Below are 19,480 nucleotides of genomic sequence, written 5' to 3'. Positions count from 1 at the left end.
AATGGACTCACTGGTGCAAGAGTGACGGTCCGGCATAAGGTCATAGCCATGGCGGCACTTGCAACGAAATCCCAGACCCTCGTTGTCCGAGGAGTGGCTCAGAACACAAATGTGCTGACAGCCACCATTGTGTCTGCCACAGGGATTCATTACTAAGACACACCAAAAAAATACTCTTAGAGACGATGAGAATAGCAAGAGAAACTGGACAAAGGTGTTTGACAGCGATGTCCCTTCTCACCGACAGGCTGCAAAACCGGGTGTGAGACCACAACCTGGCCAGGTTGCTTGGCGGTGCGGTAGAGGAGCGAGGGGTTGCTGCCATTGAAGCGGTTTGCTCTGATGACACCCATCTTTGTCCAGTCAGTGAAGAACACGTGGTTCTCAAAAACAGCAAGACCAAAAGGATGTGGCGCCTGGGTTCCTCCATTTAGGACCGTTTTTCTGAAACAAGTAAGTTTTAATGAAGCACATGTGAGTGACGCTGACACATGAACTCGCCTTTTACCTTTCCAAGCCATTGTAGGTGACCGTTTCCACGGTGTCAAAATGGCTGTCTGACCAGTAGACTCTCTTTGTGACAATATCTAAAGTGATTCCTGTAGGACTCCCAAGCCTGGTCTTCACCAGTTGGTGACGGTTACTGCCATCCATGTAGGCCCGTTCAAGCTTCATGTGCTCGCTGTTACTGCCCGTGTCGGTAAAAAACATGTAACTGCAAGCATACAAATCTACTTAGTCCTTCAGTTAGCTGGCACTCTGTGAAGACACAGAGCTGCTGAAACATGCATCACACTCAGAGCTCCAAAGCTCGACCCACCCCACTGTCGGGTCCAGGGCAAGGCCATGGGGGGTGTGCAAGTTTTCTGCCACCAGTGTGACCCGATTCCCTCCATCCAAGTCGCACACGTCAATGCGCTCCACCATGGCTTCTAAAATGTAGAGCTTGAAATTGATCCAGTCCACGGCCAGGTTCTGGACATTCTGGACTGCCAAGGTCAAAATCTCCTTAATGTCACCCCCATTGAAATCAGCAGAGTAAACCTGGTGAAGTGAAATATCAGATGTCAGTGAAGTGAAGAATCTGTATCCCTCATTTGAGATCCAGTTAATACCTCCTATGGCATGGTTAGTATGGTACCTCACGATGCAGTCAGGAGCATCAGAGATGTATGTGAGGGTTGTGCAGAACATGTATGGTTAGAGACAAGTCTGCATGGACCATGATGTTTGTGGATGGTGCAGTGTTTTGGAATGGGAGTAAAGAGGAGAAAAGCAGCAAAGGCAGAGGCGTGAGCTGGAGAAAACACGGATGAAAGTCAGCAGCAACAGCACAGAGGGCATGTGTGCGTATGAAGGTGAGGCAGGAGGAAGGGTGAAGATGCAGGAAGTTGAACTTGGGATCCATCATAGATAATAATGGAGCAAATCAATGGAGGTGAAGAAATGAATGCAGAGAAGTCAGTGAAACAAATATCTATATCCAGTTGAAATAACAATAAACAGTGAAAACAAGTATAAATAGAAATATTAATTCGCTGTTGATAGCATTCCTGCATCATCACCTTTTTGGCGTAGGAATCACTCCAGAAAACCCGGTTGTGGTGCCAGTGGTATGCCACACCGACAGCATACCCTCTCCCCTGGGACGGCACCAAAGTTCGGACAAATCGTCCATGTATGTCGGCCATCTTCACTTCTCCCCCGTCAGTGAAAATCAGCTGTGGCAATCCACCTGAAACATTTGCAACCCAGTTAGCTTAAATCAGACATGGGAAAAGTTTGCACCTTCAAATTTATGTCCACACATCTCATGACCTGGCCTTCATTTTTCATCGCCATTTTTGGGGAAAAAAACCCAGTGTGGATGCAAATGAGTGACTTAGCAGAAGTTCTGTGAGTGCTTTCGAGCTCACAAATGTTTTTTTTCCACTTCATCTTGCTACGCCATGTTTGTATGATTTATTTACCTGACACATTAGCCTTGCAAATTTGACCGTGCTCCAGGAAATATCCGTCAGCACAGCTACAGTGGTGCGTTCCAGGACGATCTTCACACATTTGGTCACAGATTCCCCAGATTTGACAGTCATTGTAATCTGTATGACAGGAGACTCTACGTCAGCAATTCATCACAGACACTTTTCAAGAAGAGACATGTTGATCCCGCTATTGTCACATGGGGACCCTCAGACGCGTGAATCATGCTTTAATGCTCAGGAGGTTATGAACTCATAACAGCCTGGTGGTGGATTGAGAGTTATGTCGACCTCGCGTTAACACATTTACACAGCTTACTGTTGACAACATGCAGCCAGCTGCTCCTGTCGCATCAGACCTTTTTTGTTTGTTTTTTTGTAGAAACAACAATCTTCTATCAGTTTTGATCATGAAAGGTATTTTAGTCAAAGGTGCTACATAAAATTGGTCATATAGAAGAATGAAACTTTCCTAAGCCTGTTATTTTTTGTATTATTTGAAAATGTGTTGTAGATATATGCAAGAAGGCGCAACATTGTATTTTAATTTAATCTCAAAGCCAGTCAGTAAAAATATATAATTTACAATTTCCGATCCCTGTATGACCGGAGCAGGAGCATGGTTTGCTTTGCCGGCAGTAAATCAGACCTGTTCCCGGTGCATGTTGGCCTCCACCAGGGCTGCCCTTTGTCACCGGTTCTGTTCATTACTTTCATTCACAGAATTTCTAGGCGCAGCCAGGGGTCGGAGGGAATCCGGTTCCCTGTAGCTGTGCTCCTCATCGGACTGGGACCTTCAGCATGCACTGGGACCATATGTTAAGCGGCCGGGATTAGGATCACCACCTCCAAGTCTGAGGCCATGGTTCTCGACCGGAATAAGGTGGTTTGCTCTCTCCGGGTTGGTGGAGAGTTCTTGCTCCAAGTGGTGGAGTTTAAGTATCTTGGGGTCTTGTTCTTGAGTGAGGGAAAAGGGGAGAGTGGGATGGATAGACGGGTTGGTGCAGCGGCGCATGGTCGCTGTATCGGACCGTCGTGGTGAAGAGGGAGCTGAGTCACAAGACGAAGCTCTTGATTTACCGATTGATCTACATTCCCACCCTCACGAGCTTTGGGTCATGACCGAAAGGATGAGATCGCGGATACAAGCGGCTGAGATGAGTTTCCTCCGCAGGGTGGCTGGGCGCCACCCTGAGATAGGGTGAGGAGTTCGGTCATCCGGGAGGAGCTCAGCGTGGAGCCGCTGCTCCTCCACATCGAGAGGAACCAGCTGAGGTGGCTCGGGCATCTGATCCGGATGCCCCCTGGACGCCTCCCTGGGGAGGTGTTCCGGGCATGTCCTACTGGGAGGAGACCCCGGGGAAGACCCAGGACTCGCTGGAGAGATTATGTCTCCGGTCTGGCCTCGGGATCCCCTGAGATGAGCTGGAGGAGGTTTGTGCAGATCGGGAAATTTGGGTTTCCCTGCTCCGAATGCTGCCTCCGCGACCCGACTCCGGATAAGCGGCAGAAGAAAGTGAAAAAGAATTAATTTGCATGCTCAGGATCCCACAGTTAATTTCTAAACTCCTCAGTCACTGAACTGGTTGTCAGAAAGTCATGAACATGACACAAATCACTACTCACCGACACATGTTCGGCTGTCGTTGGCCACCACATAGCCCTCCGGACAGTAACACACCCCGCCTTGTGGCGAACTGTGGCATCGATACTCACAGCTCAAGGTTGAGCACCGGTTCAGACCTGGAAAAATGTTGACTCACCAACACATTCCACACACAATTTGTAGTGTTTCATAAAATATATGACGGTCCTTATCTCAGAGGATAATCATAGCTGTCACCACTAAAGCCATCATCATCTAATTTCCGAGGATTTTGGCACGTTAGTAATATAAAAAAAGTTAATGTTAAACTAGAACAAATTTGTAATGAAAAGTGAGATCATAGGTCATTTTATTCCGCACGTTATTTTCCAATCTTGTTGTGTATATTGTAATAAACTACATGACAGATCTGTTCTATGAATTCTTTCTCCTCAGCTATTTCTTGTGTGTTTCTTTTATCTCTATTGAGTTTGTTCAGTTTCCTTTAAATGAATGACAGCTATTGCAAAAGGACAACTCACTGCAGGTTTGTTGAGTTGTGGAGTTGGTTTCATCGGTTGCTCCAGGACAGTCCTGTTTTCCATCACAGACTTTGTTCAGAGGAATACACTCATTGGAGTCAGGACATCCCCATTCGCCAGGATAACAGTCCCGCGAGTCACTGTCTAAAAAACAATACAATATTTGAACAAACCTCTTCAAATACATTGATGAGGGCACCTAAGTTATCGATCCAACTCGTACCACATCCTTTCTCGTCACTGTAGTCACCACAGTCATTGAAATGGTCGCACACCCATGTTTGAGGAATACAACGGCCGTTACTGCAAGTAAACTGACTGCCACTGCAGCTATGATAGACTGCAAAAAAAAAAGAATAACTGTATCACTTTAAGTCACCAAACACATCAGGTAAGTTAGTAAAATCCGGCCCCCATACTTACCACAGCCTTGTTCGTCGCTGAAGTCCCCGCAGTCATCCCAGTGGTCGCACACAAAGGAGTGAGGGATGCAGTAGCCATTTGCACATTGATATTGGTGTATGGGGCAGTGTTGAGTGGCTGAAAAATAAACAATAATCTCCGATGAGCTCTGCTTTACAATCATCACTGACTTCCATTTTCCAGGATTTAAGAAGAAAAGGTGAGTTAAATAATATAATTTCGCTGTTTAATTTCAAAGCTCCGCATACAGCTACATTTTTTTCTTCATTAAAATGAAAGGTCTTATGCTCAACATATTATATGTAGAAATGTCCATGGAAGCAGTTCAGACATATGTGATCAAAATGTTCTCAGCATGTAAAATGCCGTGTCCAGTTATCAAACGATAAGAAATACACATACATGACTTCAGCCCTGGATTCTAATGGTGACACTACATTCATTAGAGGGACATCAATCCAACTGATAAATGGTTCTTATACACTGTAGCGGCTGAATACAAAGTTTGAATGAGATACATGAAAGCCACCTCTGTGTTCGTACAGAGTGCATCTCTCTGTACGAACACGGTGGGAGATCTGTGGTAACAAAACACACACATCAGCACAATTCTCAACTTCGAAGTACAAAGGTCTCAGCCATTCCGTTTTTCCTGTAATATTCCAGTTACTATGAAATGCAGCGTCAACCAGTGCTTTCAGTGCATCATAAAATAATAAAATCTTAAAAACATAGAAGTGGACAGGACATTATTCTTGGAAAACAATAAGCTGGGCTATTTACTGTTAAATGTGCTCATTACTGGACTGTTTTGATAACAGATTTATCAATTTCACACAACTGAAAAACAAAATTGAAATTATTGTTATAGTTGGATCGGAGGACACAAATGAAAGTTATGGTTCAGGTTAACTCAGATATGATAATGTACAACAATTCTAATCTCTGGAAGAAAAACATTATTAATTTAATTTCTAAAGGAGCGTTATTCAACCAGTGTGCCCTGGAAAATGATCCAATTTCACCTGTTTTATCCGGAGACAGAGGTGGATGATGACATGATAACATTTAGACAGTGTTGACTATTTACCAACATGAGGAGATTACATGGATTCTGGCCATTTTTTCTATGTTCTATAGATCTATGTAGATGCGTCCACCAGGATGGTGTGTGGTGCTCCACTTCCCACGCGCAGACGGCGAAGAAGCCAGTAAAATGCACAACTTCGAGCTGTTTTTAACCTGATGCGCCTCTAACTTGACCACACAGCTTCACGAGAGAATGATGATGGCTTGTTCTTTGCAGGTCCGTGACTCCGAGGTTGTGTCCATCGCAAGCGCTAACAGAGCTAACGGCTAGCGTGACGTCTAGCGTGACGTCTCATTTCAAAGCTTTTTTGTAGACTAACGAAAAACTAAATGCAGAACCAAATAAATGCACTTCAAAATTCGAAGAGATAAAGAAGCATTGTTGTTATGAAGTTGAGGCAAAGAATGTTTAAGATTCGTCTGAAAATTCCCCAAACTAGAATAAAGTCATGTTTGTGTTAAATTCGAAAGTTATTTAAAAATAAATCATTCAAATAATCCTGATATATTTTTTGGCATAGTGATCACCCTTATGGAGACATTTTTGAACAAATTAAATTTCTCCAATTTGTGTCTGCAATATAAATCGAATGCTAGTAGCTACATTTTTTTCCCCCATGAATTAAAAGGTATGTTCTACAGGACTTTCAACCAAGCACAGTTACGCCACGGCCAAGGTTCCTTTGGTGGTGTTTCTTGGGGTTGTTTTTATGAACCAAGTGTGCGCCGTGGCTGGAAAAAGTTTGAAAAGCACTGACCAGTTTTCACTGCTTATACTAAAATTGCATTTTTAGTTGACATTAGCAATGACTTTTGAAGGAACTGTAGGATTAAAGCGTGAAAAATGTGATCTTACTATACCCTGAACACCGGCCCAGTTCTAATCTAATAAAAAGTATTTATTTCTAATTAGTTCTTAAAGCACAAAAACAAATATGTAACATAACACATAAGACAATAACGTACATTGATAACAATGACTCCCATCATCCCTTGCCCTCAAACGTTTTGGACATTGACATAAACAGTAGACGTTTGGCCTTAAATGTTTGTCAGTGTGACATTTTCAACTCACTGCAGTTGTATTCATCAGATCCGTCCCTGCAGTCCTTCAGTCCATTGCAGCGCTGGGAATTGGTGTAGCAGGCTCCATTAGCACACGTTTTTTCTGTGCATGTTGGATAGTCTGCAAAAGAATTCACACTGTGGCATCACTGCGTCCTGAGTACAGGGCATTTTTTTTTGCCATGTTTTCACAATAAATTCTTGTGATTAAACACTTACTGCAGTTGTTCTCATCTGAACTGTCCACACAGTCTTTGACATGGTCGCATCTGTACTTGCTGGGGATACACTGACCCTCCTGACAGGTGAACTGGTCTGGTTTGCACGTGCGACCACCTGTGTGGCGGAAACCACAAATGCTGCTCTGGGGTTTGCTTATTCACTTCAACACATCAATTGTTTGTCTCCGAAAATAACACCTAAATGGATATTCTAATACAGGTAACTGTAAAGCGTATGGGTTTATAAGGAGTATATCATATTTAACAAACCACATGTCCTTTGTTCATCAGAGCCATCGTCACAGTCCTCCTCCCCATCACAGACAAATCCCAAAGAAATGCATTCACCACTTGTCACACACTGAAATTCCTGGGAGCTGCATGGTGGATGCGCTGCCACAACAACAAGACATTCATCAGGGATTTAACTTGAACACTTGTTTCTGGATTTAGGTGGGAATGTTGGCGAGCGAGCTCCATCGAGCTGAAATACTCACGACAGTTGAGCTCATCGGAGTCGTCCATGCAGTCCTTTGTTCCATCACATCTCCATTCAATGTTAACGCATTGTCCATTGGTGCACTGGAACTGCTCGCTGTTGCAGCCGCCTGCAAGTCAGAACAAGGAGAATTTGTCACAAAAACAATAAGGAATTTGGCTGAAATAGAGAAAAAAAATGTCATTAAAGTAAGATCTAAAGCCGTGTGTGATGTTTCAAATTGTCTCTACAAAGATTTTTATTGTTTTTGTTTACAATATAATGTTCAAGGCATCAGATGACCACTCATGTGTTTCCTCTTTAACCATTTTCCTCTTTAACCTTCCAAGCATGTGATTTTAGGATTTTATGGGACAGTTAATTCTTCACCCTGCATGAAGTCTCTCATATGACCTGGGATAAAGTCCAGTTTTGTCCATCCAACCTTCACCTTCCATCCAGTTTGAAAAAACAATTCATGGTTCACAAATGGAAGTCAAATATGTGCAGTAAAAAATAAAGGCTCTTGGAGATAAAATTGTACAAAATGTCACACCTAATATGAAATAAATTCAAATCAAAATGTTTCAATTCGAAATAAAACATTCTGAAATATTAATCTTTTCTTCTTTTTAAAAAAGATTTCTATACAAAAAACGAATTTATTGGCTCCAAAGACCTGTATTTATTTATATTTTTTTAAAATAATAAATGCAAGAGCTTACCTTGAACAAGTCTTATTATTACGCACAGCAGGAGAGGAATTACAAGATGAAGACCTCTGTGCTCCATAATTGACAGAGCGGACCCCCAACTTGCGTCTCACTGTCTACGGTGGAAATCGGTCATGCTACCTGCGCTCCGTCAATGTCTGAGTCCAAATGAGCCCAGGTTAGAGCCACACCAATGTCTGAATGCAGCCGTGTGCTGTGATGAGATACAGCACTTTTATGACGCCTCCTTTACATAAAATTCATCGAAGATTAACCTTCACCAATTGGTATGTTGTAAACATCAGCAGAAAATGTAACAAGGCATTTTCATGTAACACTTAACAACTCACGCGGCAGATGTAAAAAGTTGAAACTCTCATTCACCAGTTTGGGAACATGTTCCTGGTGCTCACAGTAGCCATCATAGAAGCATGAATTTCCGGGGCAAATAGAATATTGAGAACGGAGTTTACGGCAAAGATCAAACTTCACATGAAATGTTTCTCAGTTTCCAGTGTACAACTTGGGTCACAGAGGGTAACAGATGACCAGGACTCGAGTGGAAGACTTCAGACGTCTGGGCTGGTCCTGATTTTGTATCATACTGGTAAGTATAGTGATCGTGATTAATATGTGTGCATGTTGAGACAGGATGCTTTGTCAGGTGGAGACAAGTGGCAGGAAGAAGAACCTTCGCAACATGTATCACATCACTGGGGTCAACATTGCCTGTGGCAGTGTCAGACAAGCGCACTCAAAAAGGCCTTCAAAGAAAAAGGCCCATTCACACCATGAAGAAGCAACTTCAGACAATGGCTATGGTTGCATGGCAGCTCAGAAAACTGAATTACTCCATTGATTTTGGACTTTTAAAATGCATACAAACCGCTTAGTATGAGTATGCAGTCGGATTACACGCCCTGGATAATAGCTGAGATCTGGCTGATCTCAGATGTGAAGATGAGCCAGTACTAATGTAAGACCAAATTAAATAACTGGTTAATACATTCATTTCATTTAATTGAATTTGTTAGTCGATCAATTTCTTTCTGCAGGTGGTGTCACAAGGTTGTACATGCCCTAGTGTAGTCAAACAAACAGAAGAGGCTGAGCCTCACTGTGAGGCTTGAATCTCATTTTTTTGCAAAGCATTGTGAACGATCGCAGGTGGGTACGAGCCAAGCAGTGTCGAGCAGGAAATAAGGCCTTTTTATCGGCATTGTTTTATCCGTGTTAGCATCTTCACAAACAATGAGTCAACCTACTGATCCCTGTGTTAAACAGGTGTATTGTCTACACTGTTCTGCCATATTCCTGATTCACTGGTTTTTCATTTGACCTTTGACCTTTGGCCTGTAGGCTCGGATCATTTCCTTTGTCACCTCTGCCTCAGTCAAAATTCTCAAAAGATTTTCTGAATGTCGCCTCTGCCTCAGTCAAAATTCTCAAAAGATTTTCTGAATGTCGCCTCTGCCTCAGTCAAAATTCTCAAAAGATTTTCTGAATGTCGTGTGCTGCATGCAGCTGCTTCATGTGAACTGTAGTTTAAGAATCGATAGGCAATCTGTGTTACACACTTCTTCAATATTTTTGTTCAATGTTCATTCACCTATATTGTTCTTTCATGTATTTTAGACCTTTGCCTTCCAAAAGCATGTATATACATTCCAAAAAAAAACTGACATGCATTTGTTCATCAAATCTGGCAGTTAAATTTTGATTCAACTGTGATGGTAATTCCTTCGCATTTGTACATATTGATATATCTAATATTTGGCAAACAGACACAAAGCAAAAGGTTTGCTATCAATCCAACCATGTTTCTTTTGCTTTCATGATCTGCAGATAAGGTTTTTAGTTTGCGTTAAATATGAGTCTGATCCAGTGTGACCCGGCAGGTAGACCACGTCTGCCTGCATGGCATGATCAATTGCATGTAGCCCAAAGAAATCTTGGATCACAAGGACTGAATGACTACAGACCGGTGGCACTGACGTCTGTGGTCATGATGTTGTTTGAGCGTCTGGTTCTATCCCACCTGAAATCCATTTCAAATGGAAATGACTTCAACACGATTCTCCCAGATTCTTCAAGAGACGCTTCGCCAGCTCAATGTGCCTGACTCCCTCTGCAGGTGGATTACGTACTTCTTGATAGGCCTGAAGCCAGCGCATGCACCTGGGGACAACTGTCTTGCACACTCGGACCCTCAACATCGGGTCTCCTTAGGGCTGTGGTCTCTCTCCATGGCTCCTTCTACACCAACTGCTGCACCTACAGCCACCAGTGAAGCTGATCAAGTTTGCGGACGACACCACCATCATCGGGCTCATCTCAGATGGAGATGAGTCGGCTTACAGGAGGGAGGTGGAGCGGCTGGTGTCCTGGTGCTGCCACAGCAACCTGGAGCTCAACGCCCAGAAGACAGTGGAGATGATCATGGACTTCAGGAAAATCACAGTTCCTCCATCCCCCCTGATGGTGGCCGGTCCGCCCATTTCCATTGTGGACTCCTTCCGCTTCCTGCGAACCACCATCACCAAGGACCTCAAATGGGAGCCGACCAGGTCCCTCATCAAGAAGGCCCAGCAGAGAATATTCTTCTTACTGCAGCTGAGGAAACTCCAACTGCCGACTAAGGACACTTTCACACAGCAGGTTCTGTCTCTAGACAAAGCTCTTTCGGCTAAGAAGTTCAAGATGTGAACACAGGCGAGTCGGGTTTTGGCCGCGGACTTGATACTGGCAGTAGACCTACACTTTGTCTCGGGAAACTCTCTGTCTTTTCACCTCAGGGGACTCGGTGGTAGATGCCGGAAAATATGTGTACAGCGCGACTCCACACAAACATGATAAATGCCAGGCAGTAAAGGGTCTGGTCACTGTCTGGGCAGATAATATTATTCAAAAACAACTTTGCAAACTCCCAGAACACTGAGGTGTGCAGCCGGGAGCTGCAGGTAAATTGCGCTTGGTAACGGGAATGGGAGTGCAGCACAGCGGTCCAGCACTCGCGATGTGTGTGGATGTTTGATAACTCAGATGTTTTCGCCTTTACTAGGCTGATGATTTTATTGACAGATTTGCTTAAATGAATAATGCTGTACTCCACACTAATTGTTTTCACTGCCGTGATGTGGCCGCCAGACTGATGAATTTGTGAACAGCCCTTGTTTTTTGAGGGATATTAATTTGTTACTAATATTATTATTGTTTATTGTTATTCATTTATTTTTTTATTTTATTTTATTTGTTCATTATTGCTTGGTGTACCAAAACACTTACCTAGTTGGGTGGATCCTCACTGACATTCACCAAAAAGACGATTCTGATTCTGATCATCGGGAAAATCGACTATATTCTCCAGAGATTTACTCTGAAACTAAAGGTAGGTATTTTTTAAGGAGCCGAAACAGCACTATTTGCAATGTGTCTTCAATGTCCTGAGCGAGTTGTCCTCTGCAGTAACTGTGGGGAGGGGTCATGCTCTTTGTACTACAATGTCAAAATGGAGTATCGACAGAGACTTGTGTACTTTTGAGGTTCTTCAGAAGATGTGTGTGCACAGCTCGCAATGTGTGCTGGTGTGGAACCAGGACCAATATAATAGACAGACAGACACATAGATACATGGATTTAGTACCGTGTGACTATTTTGGGTTGGTTCAATTTTGCAGCATACCATCCTATAAAATCAAACGCGCTTAAGTGCATCGACCCCACCTCTGTTTTCTTTGACGCACCTCGAAGAGTCGTGTGTTGTGAAGATCAATGTCTGTGGATTGGGGTGCCTGTGCGCTTCTTTTAGTTTTCTACAAACACAGTTCTTCCATGCCTGTGTTCCTCAGCGCTTGGCGCATAGCAAGAAAGTTTGCGAAGCACCCAAGTCTTCAGCAGCTGCCACCAGTGGCCAAGTAAAATGCACTTGACTGCACCTCCTTTTACAGGAAGGTATGCTGCCCCCTCCTGGGTGGCGAGCAGTGCAGCAAAGGGAAATAGGGCGGAGCAGGGCAATAGTGCCGAACAGGAGAATTGCGAATCAACTCAAGTGCGCTTTCCACACTTCTTAGAACGTGGGTAGCATGAGGTAACCTTATATTTAAATACGTTTATATGAAAAAATGGATCAATTGAAGAGTTCCAATTTGGTCAAGTGGAGTGTAATAATAATAATAATAAGAGATGAACTCAATGAAAACACACAGGTCTCACATATCACTGTGTATGTTCAAATAAATTAACTGCACTACAAGTGCAAACAAAGTAACTTTGCCTCAGTCTTAAGCTTTTTCAAAAGATATGTGTTTATCCATGATAATCTTAATCTTGGATTGCTTTTTGGATTTTACATTCATAGTTTGCCAATTTGTCAGTGAGGGTCCTTGTAGGCTGCAATTTACAAAAACTGTGTGACAATATTGTGTATTTTTATGGTTTTAGTAAAACACATTCGTTCACTGGGAGACATCAAAGTCTGCCTCCACATCAGGTCCTTCAACAATCCAGTTTCACATACATACAGACGTGTACACACACCACCGTCCATCTATGGCTGGTAACTGAACTCTGAGTTCTCCAGCAGGGTTCTAAGCATTTACAGTGTTATCATTTTATAGTGTCACCCACATGACCGGAGATACCGAAGACTCGAAGGCAGGTGACACCAGGATGTGTCTGTGTATGGACGATTGGCATGAGCAATCAGGAGCACTCTTTTTGAGGAAACTTCATCATTTGGAAGTTAACAACACAAACCGTGGCACATTTATAGGTCTTCATACATTAATAATTATAAATTAGGCAAACGTATGTTTAAATTATATTGCAGCAAAAATAAAAATAGTAAAAACAATACTCTGACAATTTACCAATACCATTTACAAAAGTTATAAACGTCACATGAACAACACACGAATATAAATGTAAATACAGCCAGGAAATGCAGGATTAAAGAGAAACAGGTTTTTAGCCCTGAGCGAATGAACAAGTTCCAAAAGCCCTTACAAACATGCCGGTCTTTGATCGAATGCTGGAGAGCCAGGAGACAGCAGTAGGAAGACAGGGTGGAATTGTCCATTATTGGGTCAGACTATCACCTCAAGGAATGTGTTTTTAGCCTATTGCACAAACCCTAAATCAACGGCAGCTGAATCAGTAAACATTTCTGGTCTTTAGTAATTTCTTCTTCCATCATCGTGCAGGTAATTGGGGTTGCTCATGGAGTACGGGTTCGTCTGAGGCCGACTTTGGGCATACGGGTTAGCCTGGGGCCGGCTCCGTCGGTGTCGACTGCCGTTTGTCTCATCCACGTCATCGAAGAGCTGCTCAAATAACATTTGTGTCAGATTTAAAGCCACTGGTTGGATATGTTTTTTCATCGATCTCCTCTGGGTTATCACACACTGCTCACCGAGCTCTGCACCACATCCACTAGGTTGTTACGGCTGTTGCTGGGTGTCATCTCCAATCTGGTCCTGCTGTCCCAGCTAGCAGAAGGTTTGGCTCGAGGAATCCTGATCACGCCGTTGGTGAAAACTTCATAGGTGTTAGTTGGCTCATCCTCAAGGGAAGACCTTCCGCTGTCGGCCGCCAGGGGGGACTTTGCTGCAGAGTGACTGACATACGGCTTTACGAAGTCGCGGTCCCTTGTTGTGTTTGACCTTTGCTTTTTTCTGGGGAAATACAACAAAAATATAAATCACCTCAGCTAAGATGATTCATTCCATCATTTACATCCACAGAGCATCTCATGTAAAAGATGTCAAAAAAAAACAACGAAAAAAACAGCTCACTCTGAAATGGCATTGGCTGAAAACAAAACACAATTTAGATCACAAAATACAAAATAACTGAATTAATACTCAAATATAATTGGATTCCATAATCTTTATGAATGCACACAAACGTCAAGTTTTTAAAGTTTGCTATTGGGGAAAATGGTCAAATTTGAAGAAACCTTGAAGAAATATGATAATAATAATAATAATGATAAGTCGTTTTATTAAATAATTGTGATACAACGTTTGACCTCAAAGGGACACTGAACTGTGACCGCACGGTAGTGATGGGCCGGTGAGACTTCATAAAACATGAGTGCCCTTATTTTTAGAGCCCAGTAGGTGGCGTTGTTGGTTTGAAAATAAGGTGGAGTTTCATTGAAATGGCTGTTCAAAGCGCCATCTAGTGGGCTCTGAAAATAAGGATACTGTTTCATGAAGCCTCATGGGCCCATCACTACCTCACGGTTGCCAAGTCAATGCATACATGAGTCTTTATGCGTCACAAGTTGCACATCCTCTGTCACGAAGCTGCGACAGTACTTGATAATGCATCCACAACATGTCTGTTTAAAAGTGAATAAATAAAGAACCTGACATTTTCTGTCTTTCAGTGAAGCCATTCTGAGTGCCACTGCAGAGAGGCTTGCATGCTCACATTATCTCTTGTGAAGACTCACAACTAATGTGCATCTGGGAAACTTACTTGCAAGCCACAACAGATGAGATGATCACCGTGATGAGCAGCAATGCACCAAAAATTGTGGCCAGGATCACCAGCACCAGAGTCAACGCTACCAAGAGAGACAGAGACCAGGGCATTAAAGATCTTCAGTGCTGTAAACTTTCACGTGGAAGAATTGCAGATTTTTTCATTGTTGAATAAACATTATGCTATTATACAGTATTATGCTATTATACAGTAATTATAGTCTTAATACTGCTTAAGCTACAACTAATTGCTAACGTTTTGTGAGCACGTATGACCTAGAAGAATTTTTTTAATGAATTAATGACTTGAAAAAGGAGGGGCAGAATGTGATCAGCTAATGGTCCACTGTATATGCAGAGGGGTGCATCCAAGATAAAGTAAGCCGTGTGGAAACCAACAGGGATTCTGACTGTTGTGAGGGGGGCCGTAATAAAACTGTATATACCAGCCAATCACTGACCAAGCCAAAGATACCGAAGTGACAAAAATTACAGTCACGAAAGGTTCATACGTGGCCGAAAATACAGTTGTGCTCAGCCAGGCTCAAGTGTAACAACCTAAACAGAATGTACTCACGGTTTTCACAGTTGAAGCCCGTCCTGCCAAAAGGACAACTGAAATTGAGGAAGAAGAGTTGAGTATTAGTGCCACTGGTATTCTAACAAGAATGTAGACATACATGGGTGTCATGCTTCGTTTTTTAAGTCAAGCTTTTGAAGAGACACTTACTCTGTACATTCATCTCCATCGACTCTCTGACCATCGGGACAAGCTGCAGTCAAAGTTGGAGTCATTTAGTAGAGCATCCGAAATACTAAACAAATGAGCCGACTGCACTTACCCACACATAATCGCTGACTGAAGCTAATATTTCGATAGCCTTCCTTACACGGACAACTGAAGACTCCATCACTGGACGTACAGTTTGTGGTGCTGTCATCACAGGGCTTAAAATTGCAAATATCACCACCTGCAAATATTTACACTCAGTCAATGCACTTTAACAAACTCTGGCTTTTTTCTCCATGATTCCAGACAAATGTATAATTAACAAATAATATTTGAATTAAAAGACCACATGATTTTGCGTTGTCAGGTGGCGGGCTTATTCATCTTGAATCGCTTATTCCATTATGAGGTCACCCTGAACAGGATGTCACAGTTGCCGTTCTGCCTGTTCATCAAAGTGTGAAACAAAATAAAAGCAGCTCACCCGTGAAATTTATGCCAGTGTTTACAATTGTAGCCATCACTTCGGCATCAGTAACGCTGGATTTCTCATCAAATATCACCGCCACACTCGCACTGATTCCGGTCTCGGCTCTTGACAGCAGCTGAGATGATTCAACAGGGCTACATGAAAAAAAAAAAGTGTATGATCAATGTTTCTTCATCCAAAATGTTCATGCGAGCCACCTGAGACTCAACCCACCTGAGACTCAGTACCCTTGAGTTGATGTAATCTGGTCTTTTAAAAGTTGCGTCCAGCTATGATTTGGAAGGAGAATGCATAGGTGAGCGTTGATGGAATTCATGGAAATGCAAATAATAAGGACTTCTGAATGTTCACATTCACACAAAAAAAACCCATAACCCTGCAGTACACTCATTTTATGATCAAATGTCAAATTGAAATTGGGTCCCAGTGCAGCATTGGTCGAAAGCTGAAGGCTCAACGCTCAACACAGAAGTAGGAAGACACATAATACAGTGCACAGCAAAACAAAGCCAAACTGCGTCACTCTTCCGTGTCACTCTTCTTTTACATGCATGCTGACATTCCATTCAACTCAAATAAGAGTTAAAAAAAAAAGCGCTTTTGTATAATATGGACCTTTTGACTGACATTTTTCTGCATACCAATTTTGACATACCATCCACTTATAGTATTATATATGACATTATTGTTTGACTGTGAATGAGATCAGCTGAGGACGACATACTCACCGAATCAGTGATGATTTTTGCAGTGTTTAGGAATTCGTCACTTGTTGAGTCGTTCATATCAGGCAAGAACACTAGGTCAGGTCGAATGAGTGTTCCAGGGAAAACCTTTGCTGCACACACACACACACACACACACACTGATGTCAAGTTCTCTGCACCCAAGTGCCATAAAAATGTTTGAAGATCACAAATGAAGAGTGTAAAATGAACACTGTAGTGGTGTGTTGAGCTTGACTACCACTGGAAATAAATATGAACCACTGGAACCTCTTTATTTCTGGTTGTGTATGGAAATCCTCTTTCCTTCATTGTTCTACTTCTTTCACTTACAAGACACAGTTCATGCAGACATGTCAAAGTCCAGAGCCGTGTAGCACCATAAGCAGTCCACTGACAAGGCTTTGCAGCGGTTATTCATCATGACTGGTCACTACAAAGCACGCATGCTACAAGTGCCATAATTCATCTGAAAAGTCAATACAAGCTAAGAGTTTAAGGAACTTTGTATTTCGGAGTAAACGGGTTGGGCGAACAAAATTCAATCATTCAGACGTTAAGTTCTGGGGCAAAGGTACTCACCAGGCTTACAGAGTTTTAAGTCCTCATCGTAGACGTCGCCAATCACACAAAGACACATGAAGGATCCGCCAGGCCGTGGCATACAGGTGCTTCCACGAACACATGGATTTGGATCACAAGGATCTTGTAGGGAATGATGAAGATAAATCAATATTTACACCAATCCTTTTTCCCCAAAGCAACACAGGATTACCTTTAGGGGGCGGTGTGGGTGTTTCTGGAGCCGTTGTTGCATTAACAGTGACATTAGGAGTCACTGTTATCTCTTGAGGTGTCGTTGTTGGTCCCCCTGTGGGTGGGCCCCCAGTGGGTGGTCCTCCTGTGGGTGGTCCCCCTGTGGGTGGGCCTCCAGTGGTCGGGCCTCCAGTGGGGGGTCCTCCTGTGGGTGGGCCTCCAGTGGGAGGTCCCCCTGTGGGTGGTCCTCCTGTGGGTGGTCCCCCAGTGGGAGGTCCCCCTGTGGGTGGTCCGCCTGTGGGTGGGCCGCCTGTGGGAGGTCCCCCTGTGGGTGGTCCGCCTGTGGGTGGGCCGCCTGTGGGTGGGCCTCCAGTGGGAGGGCCTCCAGTGGGGGGTCCCCCTGTGGGTGGGCCTCCAGTGGGTGGTCCACCTGTGGGTGGGCCCCCTGTGGGTGGTCCCCCTGTGGGTGGGCCCCCAGTGGGTGGTCCTCCTGTGGGTGGTCCCCCTGTGGGTGGTGCCCCTGTGGTTGGTCCACCAGTGGGTGGTCCCCCTGTGGGTGGGCCCCCAGTGACTGGTCCCTCTGTGGGTGGTCCCCCAGTAACTGGTCCCCCTGTGGCTGGTCCACCTGTGGGTGGTCCCTCAGTGGCTGGCCCTCCTGTTGGTGGTCCCCCTGTCGGTGGGCCTCCTGTCGGTGGGCCCCCAGTGGGTGGTCCTCCAGTGACTGGTCCCCCTGTGGGAGGGCCCCCTGTAGCTGGTCCCCCTGTGGCTGGTCCCCCAGTGGCTGGACCCCCTGTGGGTAGTCCACCTGTGGGTGGTCCCTCAGTGGCTGGTCCACCTGTGGCTGGACCCCCTGTGGGCGGTCCCCCTGTGGGTGGTCCCCCTGTGGGTGGTCCCCCAGTGGGTGGTCCCTCTGTCGGTGGGCCTCCTGTGGGTGGCCCTCCTGTCGGTGGTCCTCCAGAGACTGGTCCACCTGTGGGTGGTCCGCCTGTGGGCGGTCCCTCAGTGGCTGGTCCCTCTGTCGGTGGTCCCCCTGTCGGTGGGCCTCCTGTCGGTGGGCCTCCTGTCGGTGGGCCCCCAGTGACTGGTTCCCCAGTGGGTGGTCCCCCTGTCGGTGGTCCCCCTGTCGGTGGGCCTCCTGTCGGTGGGCCTCCTGTCGGTGGTCCCCCAGAGGATGGTCCCCCTGTCGGTGGGCCTCCTGTCGGTGGTCCCCCAGAGGATGGTCCCCCAGTGGGTGGGCCTCCTGTCGGTGGGCCCCCTGTGGGTGGTCCTCCAGAGACTGGTCCACCTGTGGGTGGTCCCCCTGTGGGTGGTCCCTCTGTCGGTGGTCCCCCTGTCGGTGGGCCTCCTGTGGCTGTTGACGATTCTTGTGGTTTGACTCTGTGAACTGATGAAGTCAAAGAAACACAACGTGACCATCATATACTGTTGATCAATGGACAATAAAACATAAAAAAAACTGTACAGGTCTCATTGCAATTTTTCATAAAGTGCCTGAATATATTATAAAACATTTCAATGATTGAAAGAGCCGGTGTCATTGGTTCGCAAGTCAACAGGTGTATGGGGGTATTGAGGAGTGGGGCAAGTGGCAGTGGAATCACTGCGGTGTTTTGATCATATATTTTATCATACCATCTTTTTGACCTCGTCAAAGATTACGTCCGCACAGATACACTGATGGAAGCATGTTTGAAATTACAGCCCCATCTACTAAGAGGTCTAAGAAATAAAGACATCGATTCAGAAAGCTCCTCTTGTATTTTACTGCTTCACTGGATCTTTTATTTATAAAAATAACTACAACAACAACATAATAATAATATGAATACGAATATGATTATACCCAAAATATTTAATATATGTATGTAATTTAGTGAAGGTTGAAGCAATAATAAAGAATAAAAAAATGAAATGAATATCCAAATATAATAAAAAGGTCCCAAGAAATGCCAACATTGGATTAGCACTAATAATTTTAGCTCTCAGTTTTGATTTGACGTAGGGTTCACACTGTCAGTAAGAAATCGATGATGTTAAAATAGTGGTACAAGTAGTAGGAGTAGCATATTCTAGCATATTATTCGAGATAACTTGGTGACTTTCTGTTTATGTCGCTGTATAATCCCTGAATGAACCTTATTTTCCTTCAAACGTCTGAAAATGTAGTTGACTTCGCCGGTCAGACTTTGAATATGA

At 44.2% G+C, this 19,480-nt stretch overlaps 2 protein-coding genes across 2 annotated transcripts in view; both read right to left on the bottom strand.

Annotated features, from left to right (window-relative positions):
• Positions 1-7,429, bottom strand: part of lrp2b (low density lipoprotein receptor-related protein 2b) — a 33,262-nt gene extending 25,833 nt beyond the window's left edge. Inside the window, exons 1-13 of the mRNA XM_053866186.1 lie at positions 7,402-7,429; positions 6,903-7,019; positions 6,694-6,804; positions 4,530-4,646; positions 4,330-4,446; positions 4,107-4,250; positions 3,606-3,722; positions 1,971-2,099; positions 1,566-1,735; positions 821-1,044; positions 509-715; positions 242-444; positions 12-152 (exon numbers count right to left, since the gene is read on the bottom strand). Of these exons, the coding sequence (XP_053722161.1) occupies positions 12-152; positions 242-444; positions 509-715; positions 821-1,044; positions 1,566-1,735; positions 1,971-2,099; positions 3,606-3,722; positions 4,107-4,250; positions 4,330-4,446; positions 4,530-4,646; positions 6,694-6,804; positions 6,903-7,019; positions 7,402-7,429 (1,825 nt within the window). The remainder of the gene's footprint in view (positions 1-11; positions 153-241; positions 445-508; positions 716-820; positions 1,045-1,565; positions 1,736-1,970; positions 2,100-3,605; positions 3,723-4,106; positions 4,251-4,329; positions 4,447-4,529; positions 4,647-6,693; positions 6,805-6,902; positions 7,020-7,401) is intronic.
• A 9,940-nt stretch (positions 7,430-17,369) lies between these two features.
• Positions 17,370-18,755, bottom strand: LOC128759308 (translation initiation factor IF-2-like). Its single transcript, XM_053866185.1, has 2 exons — positions 18,747-18,755; positions 17,370-18,668 (listed from the first exon to the last, which is right to left on the bottom strand). Exons 1-2 carry the CDS (start codon positions 18,753-18,755, stop codon positions 17,370-17,372), a joined length of 1,308 nt encoding a protein of 435 aa, XP_053722160.1.
• Between the last annotated feature and the right edge of the window lie 725 nt (positions 18,756-19,480).

The sequence above is a fragment of the Synchiropus splendidus genome, chromosome 5 (assembly GCF_027744825.2).
Source record: "Synchiropus splendidus isolate RoL2022-P1 chromosome 5, RoL_Sspl_1.0, whole genome shotgun sequence".
Lineage (NCBI taxonomy): Eukaryota > Metazoa > Chordata > Actinopteri > Syngnathiformes > Callionymidae > Synchiropus > Synchiropus splendidus.
The sequence above is the reverse complement of the archived record's forward strand: the minus strand, read 5'-3'. Positions and strand labels throughout refer to the sequence as shown.